Below are 17,394 nucleotides of genomic sequence, written 5' to 3'. Positions count from 1 at the left end.
TTTCCTTCCATATGAACTCTCTACTATAAACGAAGAGTTTCCTTCCATTTGAACTCTCTACTATAAACGAAGAGTTTCCTTCCATTTGAACTCTCTACTATAAACGAAGGGTTTCCTTCCATCTGAACTGTCCTCTTTTCTCTCTTTCATTCTCTCCCTGGCTTTGTAGGGCGCCACAGGGGGTTGGTTTGAGAGGGAGGGGGGTATTTTGTCTGATGTGGCGTATGCCTGTGTGTATGTGAGTGAGTATGTGTGTGTGTGTGCGTTGTTCATTTTTTAAGTTGCTCCATTCGTCTCTGGGCAGGAAGTGTGTGAATAGGAAACATGACACCTTCTCCTATCTCCTTTTCTCTCTAGATCTTTGCTCTCGTTCTCTCTCCTCCCCGTTACTCTCTATCCCGCCCCATTTCCTGTCTCTCGTTCTCTCTCCTCCCCGTTACTCTCTATCCCGCCCCATTTCCTGTCTCTCGTTCTCTCTCCTCCCCGTTACTCTCTATTTCTCCCCATTTCCTGTCTTTCCTATTCTCTCCAACTCTCTCTTCTCTTCCCTTTTCACTCTCTCTGTCTCTCCCTCTCTCTCCGTCTCTCCCTCCCTCTATCTCTCTCCCTCCCTCTATCTCTCTCTATCTCTCTCCGTCTCTCCCTCCCTCTATCTCTCTCCCTCCCTCTATCTCTCTCCGTCTCTCCTTCCCTCTCTCCCTCCCCCTTCTCTCTCCATCTCTCCCTCCCCCTCTCTCCGTCTCTCCCTCTCTCTCCCTCCCTCTATCTCTCTCCGTCTCTCCCTCTATCTCTCTCTGTCTCCCTCTCTCTCCGTCTCTCCCTCTATCTCTCTCCGTCTCTCCCTCCCTCTATCTCTCTCCATCTCTCTCCCTCTCTCCCTCCCTCTATCTCTCTCCGTCTCTCCCTTCCTCTATCTCTCTCCATCTCTCCCTCCCTATATCTCTCTCCGTCTCTCCCTCTATCTCTCTCTGTCTCTCCCTCTCTCTCCGTCTCTCCCTCCCTCTATCTCTCTCCCTCCCTCTATCTCTCTCCGTCTCTCCCTCTCTCCTTCCCTCTCTCCCTCCCTCTATCTCTCTCCATCTCTCCCTCCCCCTCTCTCCGTCTCTCCCTCTCTCTCCCTCCCTCTATCTCTCTCTGTTTCTCCCTCCCTCTATATCTCTCCATCTCTCCCTCCCTCTATCTCTCTCCCTCTCTCTCTCTCCCTCCCTCTATCTCTCTCCCTCCCTCTATCTCTCTCCGTCTCTCCCTCCGTCAGGTCCCAGAGTTGCTGTTTCCACAGACTGACTAAACCAGGCCTTTGGTTTAGATACACAGTGTGTGTGTGTGTGTGTCAACACTACATTGAACCATTTCTATACACAAACAACTATCAAGTTAAACTAATCTGCTTTTCTCTCTCTCCCTCTCTCTTTCTCCATGTTTCTTTTTCTTTCTCTCCCGCTCTCTCTCCATGTTTCTTTCTCTCTCTCCCCTCCTCTCTTCCATCTCTGTAGCTGAATGTACCACGGCTAAAAATGGACTCCTGATCAGCAGGAAAAGACCAGAATGTAGAACACCAGTCAGCTAGTGTCTTTGCTAAGGCCAATGCTGGGGTCAGTTAGTTAGGTTTGGACTAGACAGGCCTCCATAGACTGATCCAAGGTCAGTTAGTTACACAGAACCCAAACCGGCAGCGCGCGTGTGCCATCGTGTGCCATCGTGTGCCATCGTGCATACCTTTATTTTGTCCCACTCCACCAAACGCGATCACGACACGCAGGTTAAAATATCAAAATCAACTCTGAACCAATTACATTAATTTGGGGACTGGTCGAAAAGCATGAAACATTTATGGCAATTTAGCTATCTAGCTTGCACTTGCTAGCTAATATGTCCTATTTAGCTAGCTTGCTGTTGCTAGCTAATTTGACCTGGGATATAAACATTGAGTTGTTATTTTACCTGAAATGCACAAGGTCCTCTACTCCACCAAATTAATCCACACATAAAACGATCAACTGAATTGTTTCTAGCCATCTCTCCTTCTTCCAGGCTTTTTGTTCTCTGGACTTTATATTGTGATTGGCAACTTTCATAAATTAGCTAGTGTCTCTGTTCATCTTTCAGTCACCCACGTGACCTCGTTCGTCTTTCAGTCACCCACGTGGGTATAACCAATGAAGAGATGGCACGTGGGTACCTGCTTCTATAAACCAATGAGGAGATGGGAGAGGCAGGACTTGCAGCGCGATCTGCGTCACCAATAGAACTGACTTCTATTTTAGCCCTTGGCAACGCAGACGCTCGTTGGCGCATGCGAGCAGTGTGGGTGCAATAATTGAATAATATAGATTTCTACATTTATTTTGTCAGGTTTAGAATAAACAGGCCTCCATAGACTGATCGAAGGTCAGTTAGTTTCTCCCCAATTTCGTGATGTCCAATATTAGTTACTGTCTTGTCCCATCGCTGCAACTCCCGTACGGACTCGGGAGAGGCGAAGGTCGAGAGCCGAAACATGACCGTGCTAAGCCGCACTGCTTCTTGACACACTGCTCGCTTAACCCAGAAGCCAGCCGCACCAATGTGTCGGAGGAAACACCGTCCAACTGGTGACCGAAGTCAGCGTGCATGCGCCCGGCCAGCCACAAGGAATCGCTAGAGCGTAATGTGACAAGGACATCCCGGCCGGCAAACCATTCCCTAAACAGGACGACGCTGGGCCAATTGTTCACCACCTCATGGCTCTCCCGGTCGGCTACGACACATCCCGGGATCGAACCCGGATCTGTAGTGACTCCTTTAGCACAGCGATGCAGTGCCTTAGACCTCTGCCCCACTCGGGAGGCCCCTTCTTGTGTATTTTAACCATAAAGAAAATAACCATTCCAAACCTCTGTGAAGGCACTGAAAGCTGTAGCATTTGACCGTGTTTGAAACGTTCACACACGAGCACACACACACTAACACAGTAAAAACACCCAATAAGGAGACAGTGAGACGTGGGGTCAGCGAATTGCAGTGCTGTATTTATCAGAACAGAACCAAGGCTAGCCTGTAGAAAAACAAACACAGCTCTGTATTTATCAGAACAGAACCAAGGCTAGCCTGTAGAAAAACAAACACAGCTCTGTATTTTTCAGAACAGAACCAAGGCTAGCCTGTAGAATAACAAACACAGCTCTGTATTTATCAGAACAGAACCAAGGCTAGCCTGTAGAAAAACAAACACAGCTCTGTATTTATCATAACAGAACCAAGGCTAGCCTGTAGAAAAACAAACACAGCTCTGTATTTATCATAACAGAACCAAGGCTAGCCTGTAGAAAAACAAACACAGCTCTGTATTTATCAGAACAGAACCAAGGCTAGCCTGTAGAATAACAAATACAGCTCTGTATTTATCAGAACAGAACCAAGGCTAGCCTGTAGAAAAACAAACACAGCTCTGTATTTATCATAACAGAACCAAGGCTAGCCTGTAGAAAAACAAACACAGCTCTGTATTTATCAGAACAGAACCAAGGCTAGCCTGTAGAAAAACAAACACAGCTCTGTATTTATCAGAACAGAACCAAGGCTAGCCTGTAGAAAAACAAACACAGCTCTGTATTTATCAGAACAGAACCAAGGCTAGCCTGTAGAAAAACAAACACAGCTCTGTATTTATCAGAACAGAACCAAGGCTAGCCTGTAGAAAAACAAACACAGCTCTGTATTTATCAGAACAGAACCAAGGCTAGCCTGTAGAATAACAAACACAGCTCTGTATTTATCATAACAGAACCAAGGCTAGCCTGTAGAAAAACAAACACAGCTCTGTATTTATCATAACAGAACCAAGGCTAGCCTGTAGAAAAACAAACACAGCTCTGTATTTATCAGAACAGAACCAAGGCTAGCCTGTAGAAAAACAAACACAGCTCTGTATTTATCAGAACAGAACCAAGGCTAGCCTGTAGAATAACAAACACAGCTTTGTATTGATCAGAACAGAACCAAGGCTAGCCTGTAGAATAACAAACACAGACCAAACAATAAATGTGCACATCTCCTCCTCTCTTCTGTTTTTCCAGAACAATCAGTTTTTTCTCCTATTTTGTATTCCATCAATTTCGCTATATGAGATTTCATCCAGTGCAATCAACAACAACAGTTAGAGAAGATACAACAATGGAACTGTACAAACGTTAGGGTAACATGACAGTGACGTCACGGTAACGTTGGGGTTAGTGGTGATAGTAGTAGTGTGTTTTGACACAGTTTTACAGTATACTCACAGTAGGCTATATACACACTCACAGAGAATGGATACTCACAGTAGGCTATAAACACACTCACAGAGAACGGATACACACAGTAGGCTATAAACACACTCACAGAGAACAGATACACACAGTAGGCTATATACACACTCACAGAGAACGGATACACACAGTAGGCTATATACACACTCACAGAGAACGGATACACACAGTAGGCTATAAACACACTCACAGAGAACGGATACTCACAGTAGCCTATATACACACTCACAGAGAACGGATACACACAGTAGGCTATAAACACACTCACAGAGAACGGATACTCACAGTAGCCTATATACACACTCACAGAGAACGGATACACACAGTAGGCTATAAACACACTCACAGAGAACGGATACACACAGTAGGCTATATACACACTCACAGAGAACGGATACACACAGTAGGCTATATACACACTCACAGAGAACAGATACACACAGTAGGCTATATACACACTCACAGAGAACAGATACACACAGTAGGTTATAAACACACTCACAGAGAACAGATACACACAGTAGGCTATATACACACTCACAGAGAACGGATACACACAGTAGGCTATATACACACTCACAGAGAACAGATACACACAGTAGGCTATATACACACTCACAGAGAACGGATACACACAGTAGGCTATAAACACACTCACAGAGAACGGATACACACAGTAGGCTATATACACACTCACAGAGAACGGATACACACAGTAGGCTATATACACACTCACAGAGAACAGATACACACAGTAGACTATAAACACACTCACAGAGAACGGATACACACAGTAGGCTATAAACACACTCACAGAGAACAGATACACACAGTAGGCTATAAACACACTCACAGAGAACGGATACACACAGTAGGCTATAAACACACTCACAGAGAACGGATACACACAGTAGGCTATAAACACACTCACAGAGAACGGATACACACGCACATAAACAGAAGGAACAGTGTCTGGAGAGGGAGGAGAGGAGGCAGAGAGAGGGACAGTGGTTATAAGGTAGTGTTGGTAATGACTAGTTAGACTAGATGTAAGGGTGGGGAGTTTCTTTACCCTCACAGTCACTAATTCATCTTTCCAGCCACAACAGAGAAGGAGGGAGAGAGAAAGAGCGTGAGGGAGAGGGGGGACAATCACTCCTTTGTGTGGGCGGGGGGGAGGGGGGGCAGCGGAGGAAAGGAGAGGAGGAGGGGGCAGTGGTTACAGCGACAGAATAGAGAGAGAGACAAACTCACTGAGTTTCTGTCCTGAATATGATGTACTGATATCTTCAACATGTGATAGGAGGAGGGAAGTAGAGAGAGAAACAAACTCACTTTGAGTTCACCATGAGGAACACTTGTGGAACACGATGATGATCACATAACATATAACTGGACTGATCTCTCTCTCTGTCTCTCTGTCTCTGTGTCTCTCTGTCTCTGTGTCTCTCTCTCTGTCTCTGTCTCTCTCTCTCTCTCTCCATCTCTCTGTCTCTGTATCTCTGTGTCTCTGTCTCTCTCTCCGTCTCTGTCTGTCTGTCTGTCTGTCTGTCTGTCTGTCTGTCTGTCTGTCTGTCTGTCTGTCTGTCTGTCTGTCTGTCTGTCTCTCTCTCTCTCTCTCTGTTGTAACAGAATCAGAAGGAAGGGATGAAGAATTAGTTGAAGGAGACAAGCAGGAAGTTAGACGCGTTCTCAGTACTCTGATTGGCCTCCTGCTGTGATGATGTCTTCCGCAATGTCATCATATCAGTGATGTCATTAAGAGTCTTCCTTGTCCTGAGACTGCATTTCCCATAATCCACTACGATCCCCAGGGTCACAGGTCAGAGTCGAGAGTTCAGGAGGACTGTCTGCTTCTCAGTGCAGTGGTTATTCAGGTCATAGAAATATAAATTCTAGAACAGATACATTCTAGAACAGATATAAATCTAAAAATCCACAAGAACTGTCAATGTGGCGGCAAATTCCATCTAGTTGATGTAAAATGGCCGACAGCATGAAACAACTGCAGCACTTCTGGAGCAGGTAACATCCAGTCCATCAAGGGTCCACAGAAGCCAAAATGGCAGCCGGTCTGGTCCATCCACCATGGAGCGCTGTTCAGAAAGGGAAAATCCCCTCTAGTAGTTCTATAATCTACAAACACAGGGGAGGGGGGGCTCTATATAATACCTGTATGATGTGTGTATATATAATGTTAGTGTGTGTGTATGTATGTGTATAGTGTGTGTGTGTGTGTGTGTGTGTGTGTGTGTGTGTGTGTGTGTGTGTGTGTGTGTGTGTGTGTGTGTGTGTGTGTGTGTGTGAGTGTATATAATGTGTGTGTGTATCACTGTAGCATGATGTCTTTGAGGTTCTCCTGCAGTATGGTGTCTTTAACAGCATGGAACACAAAGCGGATGTTCTCCGTGTCGATCGCCGTGGTAAAGTGATGAAACAGAGGTTTCCCACGGTTACGCCGCTTACGACTGAACGATTGCACCAGGAACGCCTGCAGAGAGAGAGAGACAGAGATGAGGGTTGAGAGTTTGTGTGTACCTGGTCAGGTGTGTTTGTGTGTACCTGGTCAGGTGTGTTTGTGTGTACAGGTGTGTTTGTGTGTACCTGGTCAGGTGTGTTTGTGTGTACCTGGTCAGGTGTGTTTGTGTGTACCTGGTCAGGTGTGTTTGTGTGTACCTGGTCAGGTGTGTTTGTGTGTACCTGGTCATGTGTGTGTGTGTGTACCTGGTCAGGTGTGTTTGTGTGTACCTGGTCAGGTGTGTTTGTGTGTACCTGGTCAGGTGTGTTTGTGTGTACCTGGTCAGGTGTGTGTGTGTACCTGGTCATGTGTGTTTGTGTGTACCTGGTCAGGTCTGTGTGTGTGTACCTGGTCAGGTGTGTTTGTGTGTACCTGGTCAGGTCTGTGTGTGTGTACCTGGTCAGGTGTGTTTGTGTGTACCTGGTCATGTGTGTGTGTGTGTGTACCTGGTCATGTCTGTGTGTGTGTACCTGGTCATGTGTGTTTGTGTGTACCTGGTCAGGTGTGTGTGTGTGTACCTGGTCAGGTGTGTTTGTGTGTACCTGGTCATGTGTGTGTGTGTGTGTGTACCTGGTCAGGTGTGTTTGTGTGTACCTGGTCAGGTGTGTTTGTGTGTACCTGGTCAGGTGTGTTTGTGTGTACCTGGTCAGGTGTGTGTGTGTACCTGGTCAGGTGTGTTTGTGTACCTGGTCAGGTGTGTGTGTGTGTGTACCTGGTCAGGTGTGTTTGTGTGTACCTGGTCAGGTGTGTTTGTGTGTACCTGGTCAGGTGTGTTTGTGTGTACCTGGTCAGGTGTGTTTGTGTGTACCTGGTCAGGTGTGTGTGTGTACCTGGTCAGGTGTGTTTGTGTACCTGGTCAGGTGTGTGTGTGTGTACCTGGTCAGGTGTGTGTGTGTGTACCTGGTCAGGTCTGTGTGTGTGTACCTGGTCAGGTCTGTGTGTGTGTACCTGGTCAGGTCTGTGTGTGTGTACCTGGTCAGGTGTGTGTGTGTTTATACCTGGTCAGGTGTGTGTGTGTGTACCTGGTCAGGTGTGTGTGTGTGTACCTGGTCAGGTCTGTGTGTGTGTACCTGGTCAGGTCTGTGTGTGTGTACCTGGTCAGGTGTGTTTGTGTGTACCTGGTCATGTGTGTGTGTGTGTGTACCTGGTCAGGTGTGTTTGTGTGTACCTGGTCAGGTGTGTTTGTGTGTACCTGGCCAGGTGTGTTTGTGTGTACCTGGTCAGGTGTGTGTGTGTACCTGGTCAGGTGTGTTTGTGTACCTGGTCAGGTGTGTGTGTGTGTACCTGGTCAGGTGTGTTTGTGTGTACCTGGTCAGGTGTGTTTGTGTGTACCTGGTCAGGTGTGTTTGTGTGTACCTGGTCAGGTGTGTGTGTGTACCTGGTCAGGTGTGTTTGTGTACCTGGTCAGGTGTGTGTGTGTGTACCTGGTCAGGTGTGTTTGTGTGTACCTGGTCAGGTGTGTTTGTGTGTACCTGGTCAGGTGTGTGTGTGTACCTGGTCAGGTGTGTTTGTGTACCTGGTCAGGTGTGTGTGTGTGTACCTGGTCAGGTCTGTGTGTGTGTACCTGGTCAGGTGTGTGTGTGTGTACCTGGTCAGGTCTGTGTGTGTGTACCTGGTCAGGTCTGTGTGTGTGTACCTGGTCAGGTGTGTGTGTGTGTGTACCTGGTCAGGTGTGTTTGTGTGTACCTGGTCAGGTCTGTGTGTGTGTACCTGGTCAGGTGTGTTTGTGTGTACCTGGTCAGGTGTGTTTGTGTACCTGGTCAGGTGTGTGTGTGTGTACCTGGTCAGGTGTGTGTGTGTGTACCTGGTCAGGTGTGTGTGTGTGTACCTGGTCAGGTCTGTGTGTGTGTACCTGGTCAGGTGTGTGTGTGTGTGTACTTGGTCAGGTGTGTGTGTGTGTACCTGGTCAGGTGTGTGTGTACCTGGTCAGGTGTGTGTGTGTGTACCTGGTCAGGTGTGTTTGTGTGTACCTGGTCAGGTGTGTTTGTGTACCTGGTCAGGTGTGTGTGTGTGTACCTGGTCAGGTGTGTGTGTGTGTACCTGGTCAGGTCTGTGTGTGTGTACCTGGTCAGGTCTGTGTGTGTGTACCTGGTCAGGTCTGTGTGTGTGTACCTGGTCAGGTCTGTGTGTGTGTACCTGGTCAGGTCTGTGTGTGTGTACCTGGTCAGGTCTGTGTGTGTGTACCTGGTCAGGTCTGTGTGTGTGTACCTGGTCAGGTCTGTGTGTGTGTACCTGGCCAGGTGTGTGTGTGTGTACCTGGTCAGGTCTGTGTGTGTGTACCTGGTCAGGTCTGTTTGTGTGTACCTGGTCAGGTGTGTTTGTGTGTACCTGGTCAGGTCTGTGTGTGTGTGTACCTGGTCAGGTGTGTTTGTGTGTACCTGGTCAGGTCTGTGTGTGTGTGTACCTGGTCAGGTGTGTTTGTGTGTACCTGGTCAGGTCTGTGTGTGTGTACCTGGTCAGGTCTGTGTGTGTGTACCTGGTCATGTGTGTTTGTGTGTACCTGGTCAGGTGTGTTTGTGTGTACCTGTAGGTCCTGTGTGTTATATCCTACCTGTAGGTCCAGTGTGTTAGATCCTACCTGTAGGTCCAGTGTGTTATATCCTACCTGTATCCTACCTGTGTGTTAGATCCTACCTGTAGGTCCTGTGTGTTATATTCTACCTGTAGGTCCTGTGTGTTACATCCTACCTGTAGACCCTGTGTGTTACATCCTACCTGTAGATCCTGTGTGTTATATCCTACCTGTAGGTCCTGTGTGTTACATCCTACCTGTAGACCCTGTGTTTTAAATTCTACCTGTATCCTACCTGTGTGTTAGATCCTACCTGTAGGTCCTGTGTGTTTTAACCTACCTGTAGATCCTGTGTGTTACATTCTACCTGTTGACCCTGTGTGTTACATCCTATTTGAAGGTCCTGTGTGTTACATCCTACCTGTAGGTCCTGTGTGTTATATTCTACCTGTAGGTCCTGTGTGTTATATCCTACCTGTAGGTCCTGTGTGTTACATCGTACCTGTACACCCTGTGTGTTATAACCTACCTGTCGCCCCTGTGTGTTACATCCTACCTGTATCCTACCTGTGTGTTATATCCTACCTGTAGATCCTGTGTGTTATATCCTACCTTTAGACCCTGTGTGTTATATAATACCTGTGACCCTGTGTGTTATATCCTACCTGTAGGTCCTGTGTGTTACATCCTACCTGTAGACCCTGTGTGTTATATCCTACCTGTAGACCCTGTGTGTTATATCCTACCTGTACATCTTGTGTGTTAAATCCTACCTGTAGACCCTGTGTTAAATCCTACCTGTAGGTCCTGTGTGTTAGATCCTACCTGTAGATCCTGTGTGATAGATCCTACCTGTAGGTCCTGTGTGTTAGATCCTACCTGTAGGTCCTGTGTGTTAGATCCTACCTGTAGGTCCTGTGTGTTATATCCTACCTGTAGGTCCTGTGTGTTAGATCCTACCTGTAGGTCCTGTGTGTTAGATCCTACCTGAAGGTCCTGTGTGTTAGGTCCTACCTGTAGGTCCTGTGTGTTAGATCCTACCTGAAGGTCCTGTGTGTTAAATGCTACCTGTAGGTCCTGTGTGTTAGGTCCTACCTGTACGTCCTCCAGCCTGCGAGGGTCTCCCCTGTATTCAGGGAAGTGTTTAGTGATGTCAGACTGGTGTAGTTTCTCCACCAGCAGATCAGTCTTGTTGAGGAAGAGGATGATGGACACGTTGAGGAAGAGCTTGTTGTTCACGATCGTCTCAAAGATGTTCATACTCTCTACCAGCCGATTGGTCCTCCGGTCCTCCATCAGAACCTATGGGAGAGGAGGTGAGACATGTCTTCTTCCTGTTGACTCACGTAAAACTGAAGATGTGATTTTCCCCCCAAAACATCCCAGCTACATCAACACCTCATATACTCTGGTCTGGTGGGTGTACCTGGTTCTACATCTCTCTGTGTGTGTGTGTGTGTGTGTGTATAGCCTACCTGGTCGTACTCGGATGATGACACCATGAACAGTATAGATGTGATTCCGTCGAAGCACTGAAACCATTTCTGTCTCTGTGACCTCTGACCCCCCACATCAACCATCTTAAACGGAATCTTCTTTATGACAAAGTCGTGTTCTACGATTCCTTTGGTCGCCTTCCGTGCAAACAGAATGTCCTGCCGACTAGGGATATAGTTCTGGAGAGAGGAGGAGAGAGGAGGAGAGAGGGATGGAAGGATGGAGGAGAGGGGAGGAGTAGAGAGGAGCAGAGAGGGATAGAAGGATGGAGGAGAGGGGAGGAGTAGAGAGGAGGAGAGAGGAGGAGAGAGGAGGAGAGAGTAATATTATCATGCTCTTTGATTGTTTTTGGTTGTCATTTATGTACAGTAGTCAACAACATTGTCAAGTTAATGTAATTACATAGTCAATAATACTATCAGATGGGGGGTGTGGCCAGAGGTTCTGACATTAAAGGTTAAAGGTGAAGAAGCTCCGCCCACTCACCGGCTGGCCAATCCGGTCCAGGTTATCCAGGAAGTATTTCACCGACTCACTCTGTAGACAGGAAGAGACAACAGTCTTTTTATTCCATTGTTTCCATTGGACACAACAAGCTGAAAGCACAAGTTTTTGAAAGTATTTGCTATATATTTCAACCACACACACAACAAACACTCTTCCCACTGAGCAAAGACGTCAATTAAACGTCTATTCCACGTCGGTTCAATGTCATTTCATTGAAATGACGTGGAAACGACGTTGATTCAACCAGTGTGTCCAGTGGGAAACGACGTTGATTCAACCAGTGTGTCCAGTGGGAAACGACGTTGATTCAACGTGTGTCCAGTGGGAAACGACGTTGATTCAACCAGTGTGTCCAGTGGGAAACGACGTTTATTCAACCAGTGTGTCCAGTGGGAAACGACGTTGATTCAACCAGTGTGTCCAGTGGGAAACGACGTTGATTCAACCAGTGTGTCCAGTGGGAAACGACGTTGATTCAACCAGTGTGTCCAGTGGGAAACGACGTTTATTCAACCAGTGTGTCCAGTGGGAAACGACGTTGATTCAACCAGTGTGTCCAGTGGGAAACGACGTTGATTCAACCAGTGTGTGTCCAAGGGGCTGACACCGAGGCTTCTAGAATGCTCTACAATGTTCAAACAAACAAAACTGATCATTAAACTCAACCCTGACACGGACAGAGGGAGGGAGGGAGGGAGGGAGGAAGGGAGGGAGGGAAAGAGAGAGAGAGGGACAGTAAGAGAGAGAGAGAGAGGGACAGAGGGGGAGGAAAAGGGAGAAAGAGGGAGTAAGAAAGAGAGCAATGTTTTCTGTGTTGACCCTGGGGAACAATACTAAAACAGATCCAGGACCAGCTTCTTAATGCGTTCCAGGGGCTCTATGAAGCAATCTCCCAATGCCTCTGAAGGGAACATTACTAAAACAGATCCAGGATCAGCTCCTTAATGCGTTCCAGGGGCTCTATGAAGCAATCTCCCAAATCATTTAAGCATTTAAGCATTTACGCCATTCAGCAGACACTTTTATCCAAAGTCATTGGTCCATTTTATGAATAGGTGTCCCCAGGCTGTATCAAACCCACAACCCTTGGTCTTACATGCACCACACCGACTGAGCCAAACAGGATGTTTAACATTATTTACTATGATAGTTCAGTCTGGTACATTGCAACCTCAATCACATCCACTACCCCAGGAAACAGCTGTGTGTGTGAAAACAGAGAGAGAGGGATTAACCAGACAGAGAGACAGCACACCCCCTCCCTTCCATACACACAAAACTAGCCCTCGTTCCAAAACTATGCCTCGTTCCAAAACTATTCCTATTTTCAAAACTATTCCTCTTTTGAAAACTCTTCCTCTTTTGAAAACTATGCCTCTTTCCAAAACTATGCCTCTTTCCAAAACTATGCCTCTTTCCAAAACTATGCCTCTTTCCAAAACTATGCCTCTTTCCAAAACTATGCCTCTTTCCAAAACTATTCCTATTTTCAAAACTATTCCTCTTTTCACTATTCTTCTAACAATCCGTCTTTCATTGAGTTGATGGGCTCTGGTCTGGATTGAGTTGATGGGCTCTGGTCTGGTCTTATTGTAAATGTCAGTTTGTCTTCTTCTCCAAATGAGATTCCAACTTGTCTTATAAATGAATAATAATTTGTCACAGAGTCGTGTTCTAAAAGTGACCCCATTGGACGAACGGCCGTGAACCGTTATGTTGCCGTGCCAAACAGGAAACGCGACCCCATGACCCAATGACTGACCTGTGATGTCACCGCCACAGGAAACAAAGTCCGCCAACGTAAGGGGGAGGGGCCAGGAGGGGGCGAGAGGGGAATTCCCAGCATTGAGGAGATTAACACAGACTACATACACAGACAGACAGACAGACACACACACACACACACACACACACACACACACACTCACACACACACACACACACACACACAGACACACAGACACACACACTCTAGTCTCACTTTGCCATACCACCAAAATCACGTCGTTGTCACACCTCCCTTGGAAGTCTGGAGAATTTAGTTTTGGTGCAAAAACACAGCGGACAGATTTTGATTAGATGTTACATTTCTAGACCCCCCCACGCCTGTAGACTTGCTGGGTGCTCACTGATTACCATCCTGGTAGTTGGTGTTGTTGCCTATGCTAGTTTTTCAAGTGCTGCTGACAGGTCTGAGATTTATATTTTATTGAAAATGAATTACGTTGGTAAAGTCAAAGGCCACAACACGTTCTAAACCGCTCTGGTGACAAACCCTTTTCCTTTTGTGTCCAGTCATCCACACGGCCGCTTTGCTACCACTGAAAATATCTTGGAGCAGGGTCGGTCACCACTGGATCAGAACCCTGCTCAGCCAGTAGATCGGTGGAGCAGGGTCGGTCACCACTGGATCAGAACCCTGCTCAGCCAGTAGATCGGTGGAGCAGGGTCGGTCACCACTGGATCAGAACCCTGCTCAGCCAGTAGATCGGTGGAGCAGGGTCGGTCACCGCTGGATCAGAACCCTGCTCAGCCAGTAGATCGGTGGAGCAGGGTCGGTCACCACTGGATCAGAACCCTGCTCAGCCAGTAGATCGGTGGAGCAGGGTCGGTCACCGCTGGATCAGAACCCTGCTCAGCCAGTAGATCGGTGGAGCAGGGTCGGCCACCGCTGGATCAGAACCCTGCTCAGCCAGTAGATCGGTGGAGCAGGGTCGGTCACCGCTGGATCAGAACCCTGCTCAGCCAGTAGATCGGTGGAGCAGGGTCGGCCACCGCTGGATCAGAACCCTGCTCAGCCAGTAGATCGGTGGAGCAGGGTCGGTCACCGCTGGATCAGAACCCTGCTCAGCCAGTAGATCGGTGCAGCAGGGTCGGTCACCGCTGGATCAGAACCCTGCTCAGCCAGTAGATCAGTGGAGCAGGGTCGGTCACCGCTGGATCAGAACCCTGCTCAGCCAGTAGATCAGTGGAGCAGGGTCGGTCACCGCTGGATCAGAACCCTGCTCAGCCAGTAGATCAGTGGAGCAGGGTCGGTCACCGCTGGATCAGAACCCTGCTCAGCCAGTAGATCAGTGGAGCAGGGTCGGTCACCGCTGGATCAGAACCCTGCTCAGCCAGTAGATCAGTGGAGCAGGGTCGGTCACCGCTGGATCAGAACCCTGCTCAGCCAGTAGATCAGTGGAGCAGGGTCGGTCACCGCTGGATCAGAACCCTGCTCAGCCAGTAGATCAGTGGAGCAGGGTCGGTCACCGCTGGAATGGAGTTTTTGTTGTTTTCCTGAAACGCTGTTTTAGTAATAATAACCTACTGTTGCTAGTCAGTGATCTAGTGTTGTTTAGACTAAGATGTCTCATCTTTACATAACAGTTAGCTTATTTCTACATTTTAAAGTGATGATTCTTGTGAAGTGTTTACACTTGTTTTAACTGTTAAACTAATGACCTGGTGTTGATGTTTATTAATCACAATCCTGAAATAAAGAGAGGAGGAGGTTCTGTCTGTAATGGGTCTGTGTTTCAATAAAGAGAAGAGGAGGTTCTGTCTGTAATGGGTCTGTGTTTCAATAAAGAGAAGAAGAGATTCTGTCTGTAATGGGTCTGTGTTTCAATAAAGAGAAGAAGAGATTCTGTCTGTAATGGGTCTGTGTTTCAATAAAGAGAAGAGGAGGTTCTGTCTGTAATGGGTCTGTGTTTCAATAAAGAGAAGGAGGAGGTTCTGTCTGTAATGGGTCTGTGTTTCAATAAAGAGAAGGAGGAGGTTCTGTCTGTAATGGGTCTGTGTTTTATTCTCAAATGAACATAACCTGTTTGTATAGTTGTAAGATCTCCAATGAGTTGTATTTGATTGTCACTCTCTCTCAGTACATCAGCTATGTGAAGCCATCGTGCAGCTTCTCATGTGACATCACTAATGCAGCTACAGTCCTACAGTGTGATGGCACTACTGGCCTTTAGGGCATCTGCCATCTGGATCAGAGAATAGCTGAACTAACACAACGTTTACATGTTGAGCTCTACGTTCTCCGCTTAAAATCACCCCAGTAGACCAGGTACATGTGGCAAACCATATACCAGATTTTCTACATGCCTTTTAAAGCGACAATATGGCACTTTTTTTGGGGCGACCAGACCAAATTCAGATAGAAATGTAAGTTATAGATCTGTCGTTCTCATGAAAAGCATGTCTAAGACGCGGTAGATATGTTCTATGTGCTCTATTTCTATGCTCCCTTGTCTACATTATAGTTGCTTGTTTTTTGTTACATAAAAACTGAAATTAAGAAAACTATTAAGAGTTTTAACAACCAGGAAATGGCGGAGCGATTTCTGCATAGTGCCATATTTAAGTGCTGACATATTGTTTCAAATTGTTTAGTTCAAATCCAACCCTTGTAATTTAGGTACAGTATGACAGTAAGGAGATGACAGTTAGGCTACAGGAGATAAGCATTACAGGTAGCAATTTATGTTATTTTGTTCATTTTAGCAATGTTGCTAACAAAATGATTGCAGTAGTTCTTATAGATAGACAGTACATGGTTGCTCTATGTTTCACTGACCCTGGATAAGCTGGGCTAACACAGCTATCCTTTTAGGTCAATAATATGCTGTTTTATCTTTTGGTTGGCTTTATAATCCTGAGAGAAATGTAACTAGCTAGTAGCTAGCTAGTTAGCTATACCTAGGTAGCTTACGAGGTTAGCTGACTTTTCTCCCCAAACAATCTCATCATGGCTAGCGACTTGTCCCGCATGCCTTTACAGCCAAATATCACTTCAGAAACGTCAAAATATTAAATATATTAAATATTGATATGGCCAGTGTTGTAAACCATTTCTTCCTTCTTACTGCAGCTTGACAGCTTTAGCTCATCTGGACAAAACAGAGAAATGCTGTGAAAACCAGCGTCCTGTAAACGTTATAAAATGTTTTGTCACCAGTGGTTGTTTAGTTGATATTTTTTTGGCATAAACCTGATGAGCACCTTTGGAGCTCCTCCCAAGCAAGGCACCAGGTTCCCCTCCTCCTCCTTAGCTGATTTCTGGAACTTCCCCAGACTTCCCATTTTAGGGAAGCCTGGTTCGCTACGAGGCTATCTACACCCATACCACACACACACTGCTGACTGGAGCTAGAGTGGTGTGACAAATAGCATTATGCATCACTACTGACACAGAGAGAGAGACACAGAGAGAGAGAGAGAGAGACAGAGAGAGAGAGACAGAGAGAGAGAGAGACAGAGAGAGACAGAGAGAGAGAGACAGAGAGAGAGAGAGACAGAGAGAGAGAGCGAGAGACAGAGAGAGCGAGAGAGAGAGACAGAGAGAGCGAGAGAGAGACAGAGAGAGCGAGAGAGAGAGACAGAGAGAGCGAGAGAGAGAGGGAATGAGACAAAAGAGAGTATTTTTTTCTCTGAAGTTCCCATTTCAAAACTAAAATAACTTTATTAGTCGACAGTGAAAATGCTGACAGAGTGTTTTAAGGACTGAGTAAGCAGATGGACTGAGGTTCCTCTCTACTTCAGGAAGAGAGGGGGGAGGGAGGGAGAGAGAGAAGGAGGGAGGGATGGGGGAGAGAGAGGGAGAGAGAGAGGGGATGAGAGATAGAGAGATGGCATGTTTTTTTGTATATAATTTATGAACCAAGTTAATAAAAGATGTAACATTGTGGGGATGTAGGGAAAAACCAATGACTAAAGCCTGTCACAGCAGATGCATTACAGCTGACCAATCAAAACAGGTTTTTGGTGGGTTAAACCAATCAATGGATAGAACTGGTGTAGTTATGGTGTGAGTGAGTAAGGCAGCAGGAATGGAACTCCATTCACAGTTTGTATTGGTCAGATTAGAGGCTTTACTACTAGACGAGGTCTGAATAGACTGTGTGTTTGTGGCCCCCCTCTCTCTCTCTCTCTCTCTCTCTCTCTCTCTCTCGTTCTCTCTCTCTACCTCTCGCTCTCTACCTCTCTCTCTCTACCTCTCTCTCTACCTCTCTCTCTACCTCTCTCTCGCTCCCTCTCTCTACCTCTCTCTACCTCTCTCTCTACCTCTCGCTCTCTACCTCTCGCTCTCT

At 46.8% G+C, this 17,394-nt stretch overlaps 1 protein-coding gene across 1 annotated transcript in view; it reads right to left on the bottom strand.

Annotated features, from left to right (window-relative positions):
• Nucleotides 1-6,545: 6,545 nt before the first annotated feature.
• Nucleotides 6,546-17,394, bottom strand: part of LOC115177669 (guanine nucleotide-binding protein subunit alpha-12-like) — a 25,732-nt gene continuing 14,883 nt past the window's right edge. The window contains exons 3-6 of the mRNA XM_029738615.1: nucleotides 11,300-11,350; nucleotides 10,792-10,992; nucleotides 10,412-10,618; nucleotides 6,546-6,777 (exon numbers count right to left, since the gene is read on the bottom strand). Of these exons, the coding sequence (XP_029594475.1) occupies nucleotides 6,616-6,777; nucleotides 10,412-10,618; nucleotides 10,792-10,992; nucleotides 11,300-11,350 (621 nt within the window). The 3' untranslated portion in view covers nucleotides 6,546-6,615. The remainder of the gene's footprint in view (nucleotides 6,778-10,411; nucleotides 10,619-10,791; nucleotides 10,993-11,299; nucleotides 11,351-17,394) is intronic.

The sequence above is a fragment of the Salmo trutta genome, chromosome 38 (assembly GCF_901001165.1).
Source record: "Salmo trutta chromosome 38, fSalTru1.1, whole genome shotgun sequence".
Taxonomy (NCBI): domain Eukaryota; kingdom Metazoa; phylum Chordata; class Actinopteri; order Salmoniformes; family Salmonidae; genus Salmo; species Salmo trutta.
Note: the sequence above shows the minus strand (reverse complement) of the source record. Positions and strands in the feature narration are given on the sequence as shown.